Here is a 21,221-nt window from a genome sequence, read left to right as displayed (position 1 = left end):
TCCGGTGGTTTTGGTGGGTGGTTTTGCTGACGTGGACGCCACGTGGTAGTGGGACATACTCGTCCGCATTTTCTCTCTCCTCTCTGTTTCTTCACTCCGCTCCCCCTTTCCACGGCCATTTGACCGGCTCGATTCGGCGGGACCCGATGCCGGAGGAGCAGGAGAGCATCACTATGAGCTCTGCGCGCGTCGGGAGCCCGCCATGGGAGAGGAAGAGTGTCGGGGAAGGTGAGGGAGCCGCCCGTGCTCTGTTGGGAAGCCGCCGGAGCCGTCCTGAGGGTCCTGCGTCGCCGCCCTGCGCTCCCAGGCCGCCCGCGCCTGGAGAAGAGGAGCTCCGCCCACTCCTTTGCCGCGTCGCCCGCCGAAATCCGCTACTTGCGCCGTCGGTCAATGCCCCGCGGTGCCCGCTCAGCTGCCCACTCGCGCATCGCCTGGAATCCGCCGCGCCGCCGCCACCGGCAGATTCGATCACGGGAAGGGGAGATGAGGCCACCTAGCTACCGAATCTGGGCCTGGATTGAGCGCCGCCGCCGCTGCTATCACGGGGATGGCCGACGGCTGTCGGTAGAGAAGAGAGGATAAAGAAGAAAGAGAGAGAGGAGAGAAGAAAAGGATGAGAGAGAGGAGGGAGAAGGGCTGACAGGTGGGTCTCACTGCCACGTGGCGTCCACATAAGCAAAACCACCGGATGACTAAAAATGAACGGTTTTAAGAGTTGAGTGGCCAAACATTTCTGGTGATTCGATGGCCAAAATCAAACTTGGACAATAGTTGGATGGTCAAAAATGGACTTCTTTCTTTTATTTACAGATTGATTCTGATCAAACATGACATGTATAGCGAAAGGGATGACATGAATTACAGGCAATTTTGGTTCGGAAGGACCCTAAAACTCAGGTCAAAATTGAGGAATTCTACTACGGGTTATCTGCTGATTTACATTGGCGAAGAGGTCGTTCAGAGAGCAAACATTCAGCATGTGTACTTGACTCTCGTGTCAGAAAACAAACATGAAACACTTGTAACAACTGGCTGATGAAACAAACATGAAACAACTGGCTGATGAATTTATCGGTACAAACATGCAAATCTTTACGTACTTTATGTTGCAACACTTGTAGATTTTCGTTACATCATCATTGCTCCTACGCTCTTTTGAGAAACAAAAAAATTGTAGTGAAAAATGTTTCATATGAATCTTGGTGTGCCCGATCTGCTTGCCATAACTTTTAAGTTTTGACGATAGAATTCCATACCCTGGTTGCTTTGGGACAACCTTACAACACTACGGACCTCATTTTGGTCGCCCTGCTCCTTGAGTTGAGCACGTGACATCAACGACGTAGTATCTTGAGAAGAAGTTGCCAACGACAGGCAAGGCAAGAAAGGAAACGAGTCCGGCGATTGCTTTGCCGCAGGCATACGTCGAGCTCATTGCGCCGCTTCACACGTTTTTCTTCTTCTGCTGGACACGCAATCGAGGGATTGGGTTCCTCTGCCGCTTTCCTCTCCACGGGCCTTCCATCTGGACCGTCGGAGCCAATCCGACGGCGCACGCACCAGAGGCCGGCCATCTCCAGCGAGGGCAGTCATAATTTGTCAAACAGGCGTGTGATTTCCCTCGGGCAGGGACGGCCCGTTTTACCGCTACAAAGGTCGGTAAAACTGCGCGCTGGATAACTACTCTTGTGCTTACAGAAGAGGAGCCCGGCTATCTCCCCATCTCTAGAGTTCAGACTTCAGAATCCTATTTTCTTCAAAAAAAAAAAGAGAGTTCAGACTCCTCTATGCTTGTAAAAGCCTGTTCTAATCAGAAAGCCCCCACCACCCACAAAATTGATGTTGGCTAAATGGGCCGCACGGCACAAACACGGCCTCAGCATGACACGATTCGGCACGATCAGATACTACAGCTTAGTCGTGTCGTGCCGTGCACTGCATGCCACCTCTTAGGTCTAGGCACGGCACTATACACGCGTTGTCGGTGCCATGCCGACGCGATGGGCACGGTCGGCCCGGCGACCCGAGCCTGATGCTCGGTGGCGAAGCTGAGGCGCTGGTAGGAGGAAACGGCGTAACCCGCGCGTAGGCCGGCCATCCCCCACTTGCTCGCCTGACAGCAACCAGCCTCCGCCGCGCCTACGGCGGCCGTCCTCGCATGCTCCAGCGCCGGCCTCCGCCGCACAGCTCGACCATTCCCGCCACTAGCACGCCTGCTGCTGATCCCCACCCCGCGCACCGGCTACTGGCCCCACGGTCCCGCCGCACGCGCCGGCCGTTGGCCGCAACCTTCCTCCATCAGCGTTCTCAGGCGCACGATTTTGTCGGCCTGGGGCTGAGATCGCTGTCTGGCGCCGCAGCTGCCTGGCAGGGCTCGAACCAAACAGCCCCTATGTGCCGAAATCTCGACCCAGACAAAGCACGGTACATCGGGTCAGGTCGGGTCGGCACTGATACTATTTATAGTGGGCCAGATCAGGTTAAGGTTGTGTTTTTTTATGTCGTGTCTCGTGCGGCCCACTGCACAGAGCCCATTTGGCTATCTATAGTTCTAGCAGCCACGAGGCGCCATTTTAGGATTTTTTTAAGAAAACAAATTCTGATGGTGTAAGGTTTGGTACGTAGTCAACCAAAGGCATATGATCAAAACACAAATAAAACCTTTTACAAAGAACTTTTTCCCCTCTAAAAGAAAGATCAACTTCCCTTGCAACTTACAACCTACTCCAGTCATAGTACCACTCCACTTCAGAGGGAGGCTAGAAATTAAATTAGACAATTGGGAGTTGGGACCTTTTTTTTTTTGCACGAGCAGGCATTCCCTTTCTTACACCTGAACTAATGCGATGCCACCATTAGATATGGGGCACGTGATTTCTTCTCTACCTAAAGTCCTCAACTAATCGCGGCCACATGCCAGGCGTCCTCCTTTGCTGCTTGCAGTTGCACTATTGCAGGACAGCAGGAGGCAACCTAAATGTATATGATGCATGATGATGTGGAATGGAATGGAAGGTAGGCGCAAACTGCAAACAAGTGCAGCGGATGGCCTTCATCTCTAGGACAGGATGCATAACAAATTAACTGTAAACCCATTCAGTTTCTACTTCACTGGCTGCCAAATGATCAGTTGAGGCCAGTTAACTTTCTCCCAATCGATCACAATTACGAAATGGAGACAAGATTGATCAAGACGAAGAAACCTCAACTCTTTCCATAGAATAAAAATATACGCAACATCGATCTGCCTACATTGGTAGGATGCAAATCAAATTAGGGAGGAAAGGAAAAAATACTGTATGACTGAATGAGCAGCAGGAGCAGCAGACATTGAGACAGACGAGACTCTAGTGGCATCTGTTCGCGAGATTGCTCGGCCTTGACCATACCGCCACCACCGGCTTGACTACTCAAGCTCGGCTCACTTCTTGTTGAGGTCGATGCCGGCCTTGCGCGCGACGGCGTCGAGGCCGTGCTTCTCGATGGTCTTGACTCTTGAGGGCCTTGGTGGAGAGGCGCAGCTTGACGTAGCGCTTGCCGGCCTCCCACCACAGCTTCTTGTACTGCAGGTTCACGAACTGCTGCTTCTTCGTCTTGTGGTTGGAGAAGGACACCTTGTTCGCCCGGTTCGTCTTCTTGTCAGTGAAGGGGCACACCCGGCCTGAATGACGAAACACACACACACACACACACACAAAACTCATCATCTCGTCAATTCGAAGGCAATTTCCTTAATTTTTATCATGCTCGTTAGACAAGACGCAGATCAGAACCGATGAAACGGAACTTTTTGGTAATAGGATTGAAATTGAAATGGACGGTGCAGCTAGGCATTAACAGCGCCACTGGTGAACTAGCTGAATCCATCAGCAGAGAAGAATGGAGCAACCCAGCCAGCTGAATATTCGTTGACAGTAACGGAAAGCGACGAACAAGGAAACAAAGCAAACCGAATCGAAGACGTACGCGCGACGATGGGCTGGAGCGGCCTCTTGTGGAGGGGGGCCGCGGCGGTTGAAGTGGGCGCGGCGGCGGAGAGGGAGAGGCCGGCGAGCTGCGACGTGGCGAAGCCCAGGGAGGTGGAGGAAGAGGAGGAGGCCCTCCGGGCGGCGGCGGGCATGGCGAAGGAGGAGCTCAGCAGCGTGGCCGTCGCCATGGCGGATGGATGGACGGAGTGGAATTGGTGCGTTGGATAAGCAGGAGGGATAAGAAGAGGAGAGGAGGGCTCACTAGAAGAAGCAGGCCAGCTTAACCCACAACAAGTTTCTTGCCAGTTTCGGCCCGGCCCATTTTGGACCTCCACCTCCTGTGATTATGGGCCCAGGGCAACTACCCGTGCACAATTCCCTCTCGCTCAAAAAATCCTCTAAGGCTCTGTTTTGTTTAGATCTTAAAATCTAAAATGCAAAATTTTTATAAATTACTTGCATGATGTATTAAATGTAATTGAAAAATAAATCGCATTAAATAAATAGACTGTAAATCGCGAGACGAATCTAATGAGTCTAATTAGGGCGTGATTAGACACTAAATTGATACATTAATGCTACAGTAAACATGCTCTAATGATGTCTTACTTAGGCTCATTAGATTCGTCTTGTAGTTTACAGACGAGATCTGTAATTAGTCTACATTTAATATTTTAAATGTTGAAGATTCTTTTTCAAAAATCCAAAATGCAAAGTGATCTAAACAAAGTCTAAAGAACTCAATCGATGTGTTCGCTTGGCTGTGGCTGATGACTGGTGCTGATTTGTTATGAGAGAACAGTACTGCTGACTGTCTGGTAGCTGGTGGCTGGTGCTGATTTAGTATAAGGAATCAATACTGCTGGCTGGTTAGCTGACAAGCCAAGCGAACACAGCGAATAAATAGAAAAAAACACAAGCAGAATTTCCTTCTGAAAAAACACAATGCATCTCTGATAATATTCGGGGTGGGGGAGGCGCCCGAGGCCACGTGGCTCCAAAATCGCTGGGCCCTGCGATGCTCATCGAGTGGTTTGCCTACTCGGCTCACGCAGTTCTGCAGGACACGCAGGCGCCTGCCTGGCTGCTTTGCGATGCCCCGACGCGTACGCCGCCTTCGGAACGCCGCGTGGCGTGGCGTCGCCCTATTGTGGTGATGCTGCTGCATGTTGTTTCGCTGTGGCTGCTGCTTGCGAGTATCTTGGGATAAATAATACTACCTAGAGCTGATTCATTGACCCTCTTTCGCTGCTGCTTTTCCCTTTGATCTGGGGTAAGTTGGTCTTCCTCCCGTCCTCTCCATCTTTCTTCTTCTTTTGTCACATGTACTGTAGAAATCGGATTTTTGGTTCTTTCTTTTCACGATTTGCTATGTTCAGATATCATACAACTTTGTTCACATCCTTTTCTAAATGCATTCCAACACAAGTATTGCCTCCAATGTTTTTACTAACAAACAGTGCATCACACAAAGCAATCTCACTTTTCATGCGTATATGTACAGAAATTGCACAGATGGAGGGCAACATCAAATTAAGACCTGCGCCGCGTACATTGACCTCACCCTACTGAAGAACGCAAACTTTAAAGTAGTATTATTTACAGTCTCAAAGCTCCGTATAATATATGCAGACTAATGACTATTTCGTTGCTTTGACTTTAGTCTATGATATAATATAGCTTCATATCATAATCTTATTCTCCTTTTTATCGCAACAACTTTTCAAGCACTGTTCTTTGCCACGCACATGAGCGCGCGCAAAACACATAGGAGTTGCTACAACAATAAAGCCTTTAGTTCCAAGTTAAAGTAGGCTACAGTTGGAGCCCAACAAGGGCCACAAACAAGGAGGGGCATGGACATGAGCACAAGGAAAAAAGAATTCTTGTCAACTAATGAATGCCTCTTGTAATTTCCCTCTTTTGCACCAAAAGAATCAGAAATTTAGTGGTAACTTTTCCAGTAGTTTGTGAAATTGGCAGAGGAAAAAACAAGTCCATACGAGACTGTACAATGCCTCTTTCCTACATGTGCCTATCTTCGTTCTTAAGGGTTCATTCAGACTTTCAGAACTTCTCCTGTTCCTTCAAATCTCCTGGGCACATTTCATTTCTCTGCTATAAAAATGCAAAAGAACTCTACCCAACGTTCAACTACGAATGTGATATGCGATGGTAGGCCATGCCTGCTAATGAACTATGTTTCAGGCCGTAGAAGAGGTATATGAGCGCACCAGCCGCCATCCATATGGAAACACGAATCCATGTGTGACTCCTGCAATCATTTGAGTTGAAACGTGAGGTCAAGATTACCTTCAGGATTACTACGAAGCATAGGTAGCTATCTAGACATTCTGATATCTTGATATCTGCAAAGTAAGTGGCTAAATTTCGTCTGGTTTCATAAAACTGCAGATTAGCTCAAAAGAATTATGTGTTGCTTGATCAAACTGACTATCTTATGAAATCTGCACAACTTTCAGAAAATAGCAGGCTGCACAAATTGCAAAAGCATAAACGATAAACAAAAAAAAGATGACTATAACCCATATTTCTTACCCAAGGTTCATAAGCAGGTATGCGTTGACGATGATGCAACAAATTGGAAGCAATGGAACCAATGGGCACATGAAACCTAGGACAAGCAAAGTGGTAATTTGAGATTTTATTGAATTGCACTGGATTTCTCACTCAGATTTCACCAAGTTTGCAGAACTGCTAATGTCCATGTCCGTAAGCTTATACCTCCAGTTTGTCCCAAAGAGCTCTTATCTTGTCCAATGCACAACAGCACAATAGAAGAACTAAACAGTAGCAGCCCGCCTATGGTGCATGCAGTCATTCGCACATAACTACAGAAAGCAAAACAGGATCAGATGATGTTGCTTTTTTATTGCCAAAAAAACAGCAATAGTAATGATGATGATGATGATGCAATTCTAGATGTGCTCTTCAGTCCCAGGAACAGTATCCAAATACTTTCTTTGCACATTATAGAACCAGATATATGAAATGGTGCCCACTGAGATACAGGTGGTGGTGACCTATCACTTACAATGGCAAAGAGGAGAAAGAAACCGCAGAAATGAAGATGATGACCCCAAGGCATATCAATACTATGCATCTCATGGCTTTCTGTCGCCTTGCTTTGCTGGCTATCTCACTGACAGTAGGTGCTTTTTGAACCAATTCCAGATAAAGAAAGGAAAAAAAGAGTCAGAAAACAAATTATCTCAGTAGTCATGAATACGAATGCAATATCTGATTACAGTGTGAATGCAAGCTAAAACTGGCAAATAGAATTCCTGCTATAACTTGACTTAACAGTCAACATAAAACTAATCTTCTCATTACCATTGCCAAAAGGATCTTCCAAATTTTGCTCATCCTGCTCTGAGTGCCCAGAGCATGAAGTTAATGTCTCAGGTTTTCCTGCAAGAGCCACTTCCATTGGCATCTCATATGGAGGAGCATATCTTACTACTAAAACAGAAATGGCAACCGTAGTAAATGCCAATAAGGTTCCCACGCTTACCTGAACAAACAGATCAAGAAACTATTATCACCTGGAGTATATCTGCATCCAGCAATGCTACCATTTTACATGATAATTAGCATATTACCATCCCTGCCAATTGGGAGACGTCCATGAAAAAAGCCAGGATAGCAGCACACGTCCCTGTCAAAATTGTGCTCAAGATTGGCACTTGAGTTTGTCGATTAACAGCTGAGAACAGGGGCGGAAGCAATCCATCTCTAGCCATAGCCATTATAATTCTCGGCTGACCAAAAGCATCATGTAAACAGTAAGGATCAGCCAGTCATGGTTTAATTTTGGATAAACATATCTTCCTCAAATGGAATATATAATGAGCATGCTACATTTTTTTTCGAAAACGCATGAGAACTGCGCCTCATTGTATTAGAGAGAAAAGAATAGTCCCCATACAAAGCTCATCTCTCATACGGGGACCAGATATGAGAGAAGAGTTCAAAAGCACAAGACTAGCCTATGCAACAACAAAAAAAGAGAGACCTGACCATAACCAAGACCTAGACACCTAGAGAGCACCAGCCAAGTCCAGACCTTGAAGCTTTTTAGCTCCGGCCAAACACCACAGGTTATGCTCATCTTTAATTTCCCTCATGATGGAGGCGACCGAAGGGGCCATCCCCTCGAACACACAGGCATTCCTGTGTTTCCATAACATCCATGAACCCAAAATTATTAGGGAATTTACTCCTTTCTTATATTCTTTCTTCACCTTTTTCATCACTTTGCGCCACCACTCAACGAAGTTGTGATCCCGCTGCATGGGAATGCAATCACCAAGATTCAGAGGTGCTAGAAGATTAAACCAAACCTGTCTAGCCACCACACATGAGGCCAACAAGTGCTGCACTGTCTCATTTTCTTGGTCACATAAAGGGCACTGATTGGGATGAGGCAGCCCTCTCTTTTCAAGACGATCAGCTGTCCAGCACCTATTGCGGATGGCCAACCAAAGAAAGAGTTTACACTTATTTGGAGCCCAAGATTTCCAAAGTCTTTTCCATGGTTCAAAGGTTATGGAACCCTAAAAATAAGCCCGGTATGCAGACTTTGAGGAGTAGCATCCCCCAGATTCCAATCTCCAAACATGTCGATCCTCCATCTCATTTAACTCGAGGTCCTGGACACAATCCCATAGCTGCAGAAATTCCCTAATTACACTCCAAGTCAGACCGCCACATATCTCTGAAACCCATTTGTTATTGGTCAAAGCATCTGCCACTGATTGTCTTTTACGAACTCTAGGAGGCACACATGCAAAGACAGCAGGTGCCAGGTTCTCCACTGAACAGCCATGCAGCCATTTATCTGACCAAAACAGCGTGTTATGTCCATTTCCTACCTCTTTGTTAACTGTTGGAGTAATGGGCTTGGCCCATTCATTCTAAAGCATTAAAAGAATTTAAAGCCCACTATTAATGCTAGGGAATCAATGCTTAATTCCGTACCGGGAATTGAGGAGGATCTCAATCGACTTAAAAGGTGGACTTCGTGTACACCACTTGTGAAGCCGGTAAGAGGAGGACGGTGAACCACACGCGCGCGGCGCGGCCGGCCGGTCGGCCGGTGCGCGTGCGCGTGCGCGGCCGGACGTGACGTGACGTGCCGGTGCCGGTGCGGTGCGACGTGATGTGCTGAGATGAGAAGGATGTTTTGCAGTAAAGAGTATTAAAACAGAGGGTTAATGTCGTCACTAATGACCGGACATTGAAGGCTCTTTACGACGTCCAGGTTCGTTGAACCTGAGGCACATTAACTGCCGCTCATCAAAGCCATTCATGACGTTCAGGTTCGTTGAACCTGAGGCATCTCATGTCTATATAAACCAGCACCCTCTCCTCTCATCCTCACTCATCTCAAGCACTCATCTAGATACTCCTCTTCAGGAGACCTCTCCCTTCTCCCTCACGTCCAGGTTCGTTGAACCTGAGGCACATTAACTGCCGCTCATCAAAGCCATTCATGACGTCCAGGTTCGTTGAACCTGAGGCATCTCATGCCTATATAAACCAGCACCCTCTCCTCTCATCCTCACTCATCTCAAGCACTCATCCAGGTACTCCTCTTCAGGAGACCTCTCCCTTCTCCCTCAGCTGCTTTCTGCCTTCCCCTAGCACTGCGCGCACAGGTCTAACGAGAGCAGGGCCTCCGGAACCTCTGCTTGCTGAAGGTCCTGCACGGGACGCGGGCAATTAGGTTTTTGGGGAGCGTCTTGACGCGACTGCTCGCTCCCTGAACGACTACTTCGTCTACTTCCCGGCGTGACCGTTCGTGGGACGACTACTTCGACTACTTCCCGGCGTAACCGTTCGTGGGACTGCACTGCGAACATCTTCCTGCATCGACATAGTTCGGCTACTTCGAACAAGGCCAGTCGAATAGCATGTCTATTCCAGCTGGTAACGGCGCAACCGGTGCCTCCGGCACTGGTCCCGCCTTGGGGTACTTACTAAACCTACTCTGGTTTAATTCTTTGTTCATGCTTATTAGTGAGAATAATATGAATACATGCACATATCTTGTACACACATTATCACTCATCTATATCATGAAATTGATATTAATATTTGGAATTAAAATATACCGAAAATTGCCTAGATATCTAACAATCCAAAAAACTAATTGTGTTAATAGGCATTCGGTATCTAGCTTTGCTGCATCAATCAAACCACCACCTTTTGATGGTTCAAATTACAAACGTTGGCAAGAGCGGCTTATACTGTGGTTAACACTATCGAGAGTGATCCATGTGAAAGAGGGTAAGCCTGAACAATTCTCTCCAGAGGAAGGGAGTGCGTTCGATGAGGCTGATATCCTCTTTCGAGGCTTGATCATTAGTGTTCTCGGTGATAACCTGGTGTATTCTTATATCCGGCTGCCAACTGGCAAAGCATTGTGGAATGCTCTTGAGGCTCAATATGGAGTATCTGACGCCGGGAGTGAGTTGTATATCATGGAGCAGTTCCTTGAGTACAGGATGGTCGAAAACCGTTCTGTAGTGGAATAGGCTCATGAAATACATACTCTGGCAAAAGATCTCAAAAATTGCAGCAAAGAGTCCCCATGTGTGTTACCCAATAAGTTTGTGGCCGGAGGTATAATCTCTAAGCTACCACCTTCTTGGAGGGACTTTGCTACTTCTCTAAAACACAAGAGACAGGAGTTCACAATAGATGGACTCATAGGGACTCTTGATGTTGAGGAGAAGGCGAGAGCAAAGGACATACGTGGGAAATGAGTTGTTGGTGCTTCAAGTGCTAATCTTGTTCAGAAGAACAACTCCCACAAGAACAAGAAAAAGCCACCGCAGAACCAACCAAAGACTAAGAAGACAACCACTTTTAAGAAGAAGAAGAAGACGGGAGCTTGCTATGTGTGCGCTAGTACGGATCACTTTGCTGCAAAGTGTCCGAACCGCAAAGGCAACGACTCCGCCAACATGGTTATTAGCGAGCCTGGAGGAACATCGGGGTACGGTAATTTATTACCTACTGTTCTTTCAGTCTTTGGTTCACCCGAGTGGTGGGTTGACGCTGGTGCTAATATTCATGTTTGTGCTGATGCTTCTTTGTTCTCTTCTTACCAGACCGGCGGGACTTCCTCCTTGCTGATGGGGAACGGATCACATGCGCGTGTTCTTGGTGTTGGTACGGTAAATCTGAAGTTTACTTCGGGGAAGACCGTGCAGCTGAAGAACGTGCAGCATGTCCCCACCATCAAGAAGAATTTAGTCAGCGGCTCTCTACTGTGTAGAGATGGTTTCAAATTAGTCTTTGAGTCCAATAAATGTATCTTGTCTAAGTTTGGTACTTTTGTTGGAAAAGGTTACGAAAGCGGAGGCTTGTTCCGTCTTTTTTTGTCAGATGTTTGTAATAAAATTGCATACAATGTTATTAACGTTGATGAAACAAATGTTTGGCATTCGAGGCTTTGTCACGTTAATTTTGGTTGTATGATGCGCTTAGCTAATTTGAGCTTAATTCCAAAGTTCACTTTTGTCAAAAATTCTAAATGTCATGTATGTGTTGAATCAAAACAAACTCGTAAGCCTCATAAGACCGCGAAGGCAAGGAGCTTGGCACCCTTAGAATTAATTCATTCCGATTTGTGCGAAATGAATGGAGTGTTGACAAAAGGTGGTAAAAAATATTTCATGACTTTGATTGATGATAGTACTAGATTTTATTACATCTATTTGTTGAAGTCAAAAGATGAAGCTTTACACTACTTTAAAATCTATAAAGCTGAAGTAGAAAACCAACTTGAGAGAAAGATCAAAAGAGTTAGGTCAGATCGTGGTGGCGAGTATTTCTCAAATTTATTTACTTTATTCTGCGAGGAACATGGTATTATTCATGAGAGGACGCCTCCCTATTCACCTCAGTCAAATGGGGTTGCCGAAAGAAAGAACCGCACTCTAACGGATTTGGTTAACGCCATGATAGATACAGCGGGACTTTCCAAGGAATGGTGGGGTGAGGCTATATTGACTGCATGTCATGTCCTAAACTGTGTTCCTACAAAGAATAAAGAGATAACTCCATTCGAGGAATGGGAGAAGAAAATGCCAACACTGTCATACTTACGTACATGGGGTTGTTTGGCAAAAGTGAGTGTGCCAATAACTAAGAAACGTAAGCTTGGACCTAAAACTGTGGATTGTATCTTTCTAGGTTATGCTATTCACAGCGTTGGATATAGATTTTTAATAGTGAAATCTGGAGTACCTGACATGCATGTTGGTACTATAATGGAGTCCAGAGATGCTACATTTTTTTAAAACATTTTTCCCATGAGAGATGAAACAAGTTCATCTAGGCAAGAGTTCATCGAGGATGATGGCTCTGCTGAGCCGATAGAACACAATGAACATACACTTGTAGGAAATCCTGAGGAGGATAACAATGATGCTCCGAGAAAGAGCAAGAGACAAAGGACTGTAAAGTCTTTTGGTGATGATTTCATTGTATACCTCATAGATGATACACCCAGAACCATTGAGGAGGCATATTCATCTCCTGATGCTGACTATTGGAAGGAAGCAGTAAGGAGTTAGATGGATTCTATTATGTCTAACGGAACCTGGGAGGTCGTTGAACGTCCTTATGGATGTAAACCGGTTGGATGCAAGTGGGTGTTCAAGAAAAAGCTTAGGCCAGATGGTACTATTGAAAAGTATAAGGCTAGGCTTGTGGCCAAGGGTTATACCCAAAAAGAAGGAGAAAATTTATTTGACACTTATTCACCAGTTGCCCGATTGATCACAATTCGAGTGTTACTTTCCCTGGCAGCCTCTTATGGTCTTCTCGTTCATCAGATGGACGTTAAGACGGCTTTCCTCAATGGAGAGTTAGAAGAGGAGATCTATATGGATCAGCCGGATGGGTTTGTATCAAAGGGTCAAGAAGGAATGGTTTGTAAGTTGTTAAAATCTTTATATGGTCTCAAGCAAGCGCCTAAGCAGTGTCATGAAAAGTTTGATAGAACTTTGACCTCTGCCGGCTTTGTTGTGAACGAAGCTGACAGATGTGTGTACTATCGCTATGGTGGGGCTGAAGGAGTGATTTTGTGCTTGTATGTGGATGACATACTGATCTTTGGCACTAGCCTTAATGTGATTAAAGAAGTCAAAGAGTTTTTATCTCAAAATTTTGAGATGAAGGATCTGGGAGAAGCTGATGTTATCCTTAATATAAAACTGGTAAAAGAGATCAATGGTGGGGTGATTCTTACACAGTCTCACTATGTGGAGAAGGTGTTAAGTCGCTTTGGTTATAGCGACTATAAACCTGTCTCAACACCATATGATGCCAGTTTAATTCTTAGAAAGAACAAAAGGATAATGCGAGATCAGCTGAGATATTATCAGATCATTGGTTCATTAATGTATTTAGCGAGCGCTACAAGACCTGACATCTCGTTTGCTGTAAGCAAACTGAGCCGGTTTGTTTCAAACCCGGGAGATGATCATTGGAAGGCTCTTGAAAGAGTAATGCACTATCTGAAGGGGACAATGAACTATGGAATTCACTACACCGGGTACCCAAGGGTACTAGAAGGGTATAGTGATTCAAATTGGATTTCTGATGCTGATGAGATAAAGGCCACAAGTGGATATGTATTTACACTTGGTGGTGGAGCTGTTTCCTGGAAGTCTTGCAAGCAGACCATCTTAACGAGGTCAACTATGGAAGCAGAACTCACAGCATTAGATACCGCCACTGTTGAGGCTGAGTGGCTTCGTGAGCTCCTTATGGACTTGCCGATAGTTGAAAAACCGTTACCGGCAATCCTAATGAACTGTGACAATCAAACGGTAATTGTCAAGGTGAATAGTTCAAAGGATAACATGAAGTCATCTAGACATGTGAAAAGGCGGTTGAAATCTGTCAGAAAATTGAGAAACTCCGGAGTTATAGCCCTGGACTATGTTCAGATGGCTAAAAATCTGAAAGATCAGTTTACAAAGGGTCTTTCACGAAATGTGATAGACAATGCATCTATGGAATTGGGCTTGAGACCCACGTGAGTCATTCTATAGTGGAAACCTGTCCTATGTGATCGGAGATCCCGTGAATTAGGATGGTGAAACAAACTAAAGTCTGACTGTGAGAAGAGAACCTTTGTGAAAAGGGCTCATTCCGTGTATAAGGTGCATTTCTCTTCTAATCTGTATGGCAGGTTGGTCTATACCTTAATGTGTGCCAGGTGGTTTCTTTTAAACAAATGAGTTGTTTTCTTGAAACAAAGATGTTGTCCTACAGAACATCTGAAAGGAACACACATATATGAGTTTGACCACTGGTCATGGTCTATGAGAATTGGGTATTCTCTAGAAATCCATGAAGGGCCTGGAGTATGACTTATAAGCTCCAAACCGCGGGGATGCTTTTGCAGCCTAGTACCAGTGTAGGGCTCTGGTCAAACTTGTTTGCACAAAACTGGCAATTCAAGGCATAGTCCATTGCACAGTTGTGAATAAGTGTAGCCTTTGTCCTAGATGGAAGTTCAACTTAACAGTCTCTGTCGAATACTGGTATATCAATGAGGGAATGAGGGCATTTCTAGTGTGGCTTGAATTTCTTGGTGGGGATTGTTGGAGTAATGGGCTTGGCCCATTCATTCTAAAGCATTAAAAGAATTTAAAGCCCACTATTAATGCTAGGGAATCAATGCTTAATTCCGTACCGGGAATTGAGGAGGATCTCAATCGACTTAAAAGGTGGACTTCGTGTACACCACTTGTGAAGCCGGTAAGAGGAGGACGGTGAACCACACGCGCGCGTGTGCTCGCTTGCCTCGCCGAGCCGGGCCGTGGCCGTGGCCGAGGCCGAGGCGAGGCGCGGCGCGGCGCGGCCGGCCGGACAGGCGGTGCGGTGCGCGTGCGCGTGCGCGGCCGGACGTGACGTGCAGGTGCCGATGCGGTGCGGTGCGGTGCGACGTGATGTGCTGAGATGAGAAGGATGTTTTGCAGTAAAGAGTATTAAAACAGAGGGTTAATGTCGTCACTAATGACCGGACATTGAAGGCTCTTTACGACGTACAGGTTCGTTGAACCTGAGGCACATTAACTGCCGCTCATCAAAGCCATTCATGACGTCCAGGTTCGTTGATCCTGAGGCATCTCATGCCTATATAAACCAGCACCCTCTCCTCTCATCCTCACTCATCTCAAGCACTCATCCAGGTACTCCTCTTCAGGAGACCTCTCCCTTCTCCCTCAGCTGCTTTCTGCCTTCCCCACCGCTAGCACTGCGCGCACAGGTCTAGCGAGAGCAGGGCCTCCGGAACCTCTGCTCGCTGAAGGTCCTGCACGGGACGCGGGCAATTAGGTTTTTGGGGAGCGTCTTGACGCGACTGCTCGCTCCCCGAACGACTACTTCGTCTACTTCCCGGCGTGACCGTTCGTGGGACGACTACTTCGACTACTTCCCGGCGTAACCGTTCGTGGGACTGCACTGCGAACATCTTCCTGCATCGACATAGTTCGGCTACTTCGAGTAAGGCCAGTCGAATAGCATGTCTATTCCAGCTGGTAACGGCACAACCGGTGCCTCCGGCACTGGTCCCGCCTTGGGGTACTTACTAAACCTACTCTGGTTTAATTCTTTGTTCATGCTTATTAGTGAGAATAACATGAACACATGCACATATCTTGTACACACATTATCACTCATCTATATCATGAAATTAATATTAATATTTGGAATGAAAATATACCGAAAATTGCCTAGATATCTAACATTAACTGCGATGGCAAACAAAGCTAGAGAATTAGGGTGGGAGGGAAGCTCAAGATCCGTCCAAGGTCGATTAGTTCGGGTTTTCTTATGCCACTGCCATCTTGCTTGCAACGCCCATGCCATAATCTCTAAATTAGGAATTCCTAAACCACCTAGGTCGAGTGGTCTCATGACTTTCTCCCATGCAACTAAACAACAACCACCATTAGCTTGTTCCCTCCCCTTCCAAAGAAAACCTTTCCGTATTTTATCAACTGCTTTAATAAACCATTTTGGGACATTGATGGCGATCAGGAGATAAATAGGCATAGCTGAGAGGACAAACCGAACAATAGTGATGCGCCCAGCTCTATTCATCAAGGCAGCCTTCCATCCCGACAGCTTGTCAGCTATTTTCTCAATCCAAGGCAGAAGATCATATTTTCTCAGCTTTTTATTAGACAAAGGCAACCCCAAATAGGTGCAGGGAAACTCAGCTTCAGTACAAGGGAGGATGTCCCTGACAGGCATCAGAGAGCCCTCTTCACACTGAATGGGAATGATGCTACTCTTGCTCAGATTTGTCCGCAGTCCAGAGGCTATACCAAAGGCATTAAGAATTTCCTTGGTAACCTGTAGCTCCTCCTCCACCGGCCTTATAAAGAGAGCAACATCATCAGCAAACAAAGAGAGCCGCTGTCCAGAAATTCTTCGGGAGAGGGGCTGCAGAAGTCCATCCTCCTCGCCTTTCACAATAATACTATTAAGAACATCCATAACAAGAATAAATAGCATGAGGGATAAAGGATCGCCTTGCCGGAGGCCACGCTGGTACTGAATTACCCCACCAGGTTCCCCATTCAGCATGATACGAGTGGTAGAGGTATAAAGTAGATTAGACACCATATTGCACCACGTCATACCGAAGCCCAAGTGAGACAAAACTTCCAGGAGGAAAGCCCAAGAAACTGAATCAAAGGCTTTAGATATATCCAATTTCAGAAATAAACTTGGCACCTTTTGACGATGGAGCACCTTCATGGTCTGTTGCACAAGGATGAAGTTATCATGAATACATCTCCCTCGAATAAAAGCACTCTGATTAGCAGCAACCATAGAGTTTAGATGAGGTGTCAATCGATTAGCAAGGATCTTGGTTACCAACTTTGCAAAGCTATGCACTAAGCTGATGGGGCGAAAATCCTTGGCCAACACTGCATCCGCCTTCTTAGGGATGAGTGTAATGTAAGCTGCATTGAGAAGGCCAAGCCCTCTAGCATTTCCTTGCTGCAAGGTGATAATAGCAGCCATAACATCTGCTTTAATGATAGACCAGCATTCCTTGTAGAATCTGCACGTGTATCCATCTGGACCCGGGGCCTTATCTTTCGGCAAGGTCTTAATAGTTTCCCAAACTTCATCTTCCGAGATCGGGGCGTCAAGCATGGACAGGTCCAAACTAGCCCTATGGAAGCTGTGCAGGTCTAAGGAGAAAGTTCGGTCAGCAACTTTTCCAATCAGATTATCATAAAAATTATACATGACTTCCTGTTTATGCTCCTGTGAAGTAACCACTCTGTCACCATCCTTGAGTTTGGCTATATAATTTTTCCGCTTGCGAAAAGCAGCTTGCTTGTGAAAGAATGAAGTGTTTGCATCTCCTTCTCTAAGATAGCTGACCCTTGACCGTAATCTTGCCATAGTCCTTTCGAATGAAGCAAGGCTCAAACAAAGTTTCTTCAGCTCCCTTCTTAACCACTCTTCCTGCGGAGAGAGCAGCCTCAAATCTTGCGCTACTTCAAGTCTATGCAGCACCTCACGAGCGAGGGCCAATTGAGACTTAATGTGTCCAACCTTTTTGGCACTCCAAGACTGCAAAGCTCTACATTATTACTGCAAATAAACTTATTGATTATTTTATTTTTGTGTTTGTTTATTTGGGAAAATCGGAGGGTAGCCTTCTCTTACCACACACCGCTCTTTATTTAACTGAATTTGTCAGGGGGTCCCCAATAATTTCACATATTACAACAAACTTCCCCTCAAGATAGGCAAATGTATCAATCATGCATGTGTTCCTACATATTGAACCATCACGTATTACATTTACCTGCCACATGTTTCAAAACAGTAGTTTTTTTCGAATTTCTAAGTCACATAACACGTATCATTCCTCATAGAAAGTAGGGAACTACTGAAATCAAAGGGAGCTCAACAATGCTCGAGTTTCAATTCTTAGACGCAAACCTGGGGAAGAATACCGCCTATCAAGGATGCTATGAGGGCAAGAACAGCCCCACTGGAAACAACATACCTACATTCCAATGGAGTAAAAATTGTTCAATGACTGACATAGACTAGACAAAAGGTGCAAATAATCTCCATCACAGCTGGATCATTTCAGCATTTTCAGCTGGAAGGGAACCCGAAACTTACTCTGCCCACTGCATCCCGTACTGTGCAAACGCAGAAGAAATAGGGGTGTTAGGATCAATCGCGCGATAGGGCACCAGACCGACCACAACAGCAGAGACCATCATGTAAAGGAAGCAGCACAGGGATAGGGTCAGGCCCATCCCCAGTGGAAGATCGCGCTGAGGATTCTTCACCTGGAAATCACTTAGACCAACCAAATTAAAGGTTATCATGCCATTGCACTGAAACTGTAATGAAATTCAGAAGAACACAAAAAGAATTCAGTATATGAGGAATGCAAGCTGACCTCCTCAGCCGTGCTAGCTACTGTGTCAAAGCCAATGAACGCGAAGAAGAGGGTCGCCGATCCAGAAATGACTCCACCAACACCATTAGGGAAGTAACTGTGTGCCAGCCAAGAAAGTTTCAAAATCCAATTTGGTAGGTCAACGTGTTCATTTTGATTATATGAAGCAAGAAATTTAACTTTACCCTTCTGGCCCTTTATAACCGACCCAGCCATTCCTGAATCCTAACCATCCACCAGCACAGATGACAAAGAGCATGACTATGATGTTTGCAGTGGTGATGATGCCTTCCACAAATGAGCTCTGGTCAGGACATAACTCATACTTTAAGACTGAAATTGTAAGTTAAATCTTGAAAGTAGCCACAATTCTTGAACTCAGCAAACCAAGTGTAAGCAGAGCAGAAATGATGGCCGAAGTGAAAGTCACTAATAGAAAATAAAATAGTGTAGACTCTATCATTCACACTATAATCTATTTTTACCATAAAGAAATTTTCAACATCATTGAGTCCATAATATTGTAACGCCATGTAAGGGGATAATTATTTTTAGTAATTATAAAAGCGAACAAAATTTCTGAAACAAGGTGTGGGCTCTGTGCTAATACCTCTTTGATTCCCAGACACAGTAATGCAGTAACTATCAGGACAAGAATAGCAGCACAAGGATCAACTGGGGTGTCTAGCCCTTTGACATGTACCTGTGCTAGAAAGAAGGGCAACTTATCTTGGCCACCAAAAAATAGAGCCTGAAAAAAAAGGCCTAATTATGAAAAGTTCACTTATCTGAAGCGAGAACTTAATAGACAACATTACCAAGTTTGGCGATATGCCGCGTGCCACCGATGATCCCCCTATCGTGTACTCAAGGATCAAGGCCCACCCAATCAGCCAAGCAACACTGACCATAATTTTTCACAATTGAAGACGAAGAACAAAGCAAAGGTAAGATAGAAACCATAGTTTCCACCTTACGATGGATGTTCATGCACCAAGTAGGTAAGGCAAACATATACGGATAGACTAAGAGAGGAAAATAACATAGACCGAATGCAAGTGTGCATTTGTAATGCACCTCTCTCCAATGCAGATGTAGGAGTAGTGGTAGGCACTCCCTGCCGAAGGGAAACGGCAGGAGAGCTCAGCATAGCACAAAGCTGAAAGGGCCGCAGCGACGCCGGCTATCAGAAAGGACACAGTCAGGCCTGGTCCTGTGTGCTCACGGGCCACAGTTCCAACCAGGACGTAGATGCCAGCGCCAATCGTCGAACCAACACCTAATCAGCACTAGAAGTGAGACATCGAAATTGGCATATGTTGCAATGCCTGGAACTTGAAGTAGATTCAGTGGAGGCAAAGGAAGCAGCACAGCAAAGACCAAGTTCAGAAACTCTGGACCCCAAAAAAACACACTTCAGAGTTGTTGTGCACACTAGGAAATATGCAGGCGTTCTTGCTAGTTCTGTTTACTATTGTGGCCCAAGTTTTGTGGAAGTGATATATCACATCACATATCAGAAGGTATTTACATACCATGGTGTGGTTACACGTTCTCGTGTTATTCAGAAAGGAATAGCAAGATTTGTATTAGCAATCGCCATTTAATTGCAATGCTAATTGTGATACTTTCAGCTACCTCAATAGCAGCTTCGAGAGAAATGCAGCAGCAGTCAGCTAACTGATCAGGTCATGGTCCTCTTAAAGTTACGTAGCACAAAAAAAAGAACTGAGTAGTAGTATTCTACAGATGGCTAAAATGTAATGAAATGTGATTGGATTAGCTACTCTACTCCTGATTAGCCATGGGAAGGCCAGGTGAGAGACGAGTGAGAATGGGGCGGGTACCGATGGCGGCAAGGTGGGGAATGGTAAGCGTCTTGGCGAGGTGCTGTCCGCCGCCCCCGTCGGCAGCCTCGGCGCGGCCGGCGGAGCTCGTGGCCGCCGGCTTCCGCCGCACCAGGCACTGCAAGTCCGGCCAGGAGGGGCCTCCCATGCCTTGATCATCCAAGGCCCCAGGAGAAGGGGTGCGGCGGGGAGGAGAGCAGATCAAGAACTCGAGAGATTGTCTGGTTGAAGTCCTAATGAGATCGCGCTAGCGTCAAGAGCAAGCTTCTTGACCTGCTCCCCATGTGGAAGTACGGGCATTGACTTCCTCGGTTTCACCTAATCACCTCCCCTTGGCCGGCGGGAAAATAAACTTTCCTAGTATGCAATTTTTTTATTTCAAAAATATGCCCACGCGTCATTTGCATCGCAAAAAAACTCGACCTGCAAGTCGCCCAGAGCGTACTTTGGTGTCTAGGCAAGCAAGTGAATTTGTTTAACCTCAACTATTACTGCAGCCACCAAACCAATCCGGCTAGGCGCCTGTTCGCATGTCATTTGCATCATTCTAAGGGCTTGTTTAGTTGTTTATATGTAAAAATTTTGTAAAAGAATCTTGTTAATTTGAAATACTAAATGAAGTCTATTTACAAAATTTTTTGTACAGATGGGTTGTAAATCGCGAGACAAATCTAATGATGCTAATTAATTCATGATTAATTTATAATTAGCGGATGGTTACTGTAGCATCACTGTTGCAAATCATGGATTAAGTGGGACTCATTAGATTCGTTTCGCGATTTACAGCCCATCCATGCAAAAAGTTTTGTAAATAGACTTCATTTACTACTCCATGCATGTGTCAAAACATTCGATGTGACGTTTTTTTGCGTTTACGGGGTTTACGAGTGAAGATCTAAACAGGGCCTA

At 45.7% G+C, this 21,221-nt stretch overlaps 1 protein-coding gene, 1 long non-coding RNA gene and 1 pseudogene across 3 annotated transcripts; 1 reads left to right on the top strand and 2 right to left on the bottom strand.

Annotated features, from left to right (window-relative positions):
- Window positions 1-3,145: 3,145 nt before the first annotated feature.
- LOC120692301 lies at window positions 3,146-4,220 on the bottom strand (annotated as a pseudogene).
- Window positions 4,221-5,115: 895 nt separating this feature from the next.
- On the top strand, window positions 5,116-7,033 carry LOC120692651. Its single transcript, XR_005682693.1, has 3 exons — window positions 5,116-5,241; window positions 5,473-6,305; window positions 6,545-7,033. It is a non-coding gene; the product is annotated as an uncharacterized LOC120692651 (long non-coding RNA).
- Window positions 5,842-20,601, bottom strand: LOC120692649 (cationic amino acid transporter 3, mitochondrial-like). Of its 2 annotated transcripts, none has more exons than XM_039976030.1 (14): window positions 20,313-20,601; window positions 19,543-19,744; window positions 19,284-19,368; window positions 19,169-19,216; window positions 18,651-18,769; window positions 18,466-18,562; window positions 18,180-18,352; window positions 17,991-18,057; window positions 7,592-7,750; window positions 7,323-7,503; window positions 7,024-7,144; window positions 6,714-6,820; window positions 6,528-6,603; window positions 5,842-6,243 (listed from the first exon to the last, which is right to left on the bottom strand). In XM_039976030.1, the coding sequence occupies exons 1-14, from the start codon at window positions 20,458-20,460 to the stop codon at window positions 6,123-6,125; spliced, it is 1,704 nt and encodes a 567-aa protein (XP_039831964.1). In that variant the 5' UTR covers window positions 20,461-20,601; the 3' UTR covers window positions 5,842-6,122. The 2 variants fall into 2 exon arrangements, with proteins under 2 accessions (XP_039831964.1, XP_039831963.1); XM_039976029.1 differs by having other exon boundaries at window positions 19,076-19,216; window positions 20,313-20,600.
- Between the last annotated feature and the right edge of the window lie 620 nt (window positions 20,602-21,221).

This window comes from Panicum virgatum, chromosome 9N, assembly GCF_016808335.1.
Source record: "Panicum virgatum strain AP13 chromosome 9N, P.virgatum_v5, whole genome shotgun sequence".
NCBI lineage: Eukaryota > Viridiplantae > Streptophyta > Magnoliopsida > Poales > Poaceae > Panicum > Panicum virgatum.
Note: the sequence above shows the minus strand (reverse complement) of the source record. Positions and strands in the feature narration are given on the sequence as shown.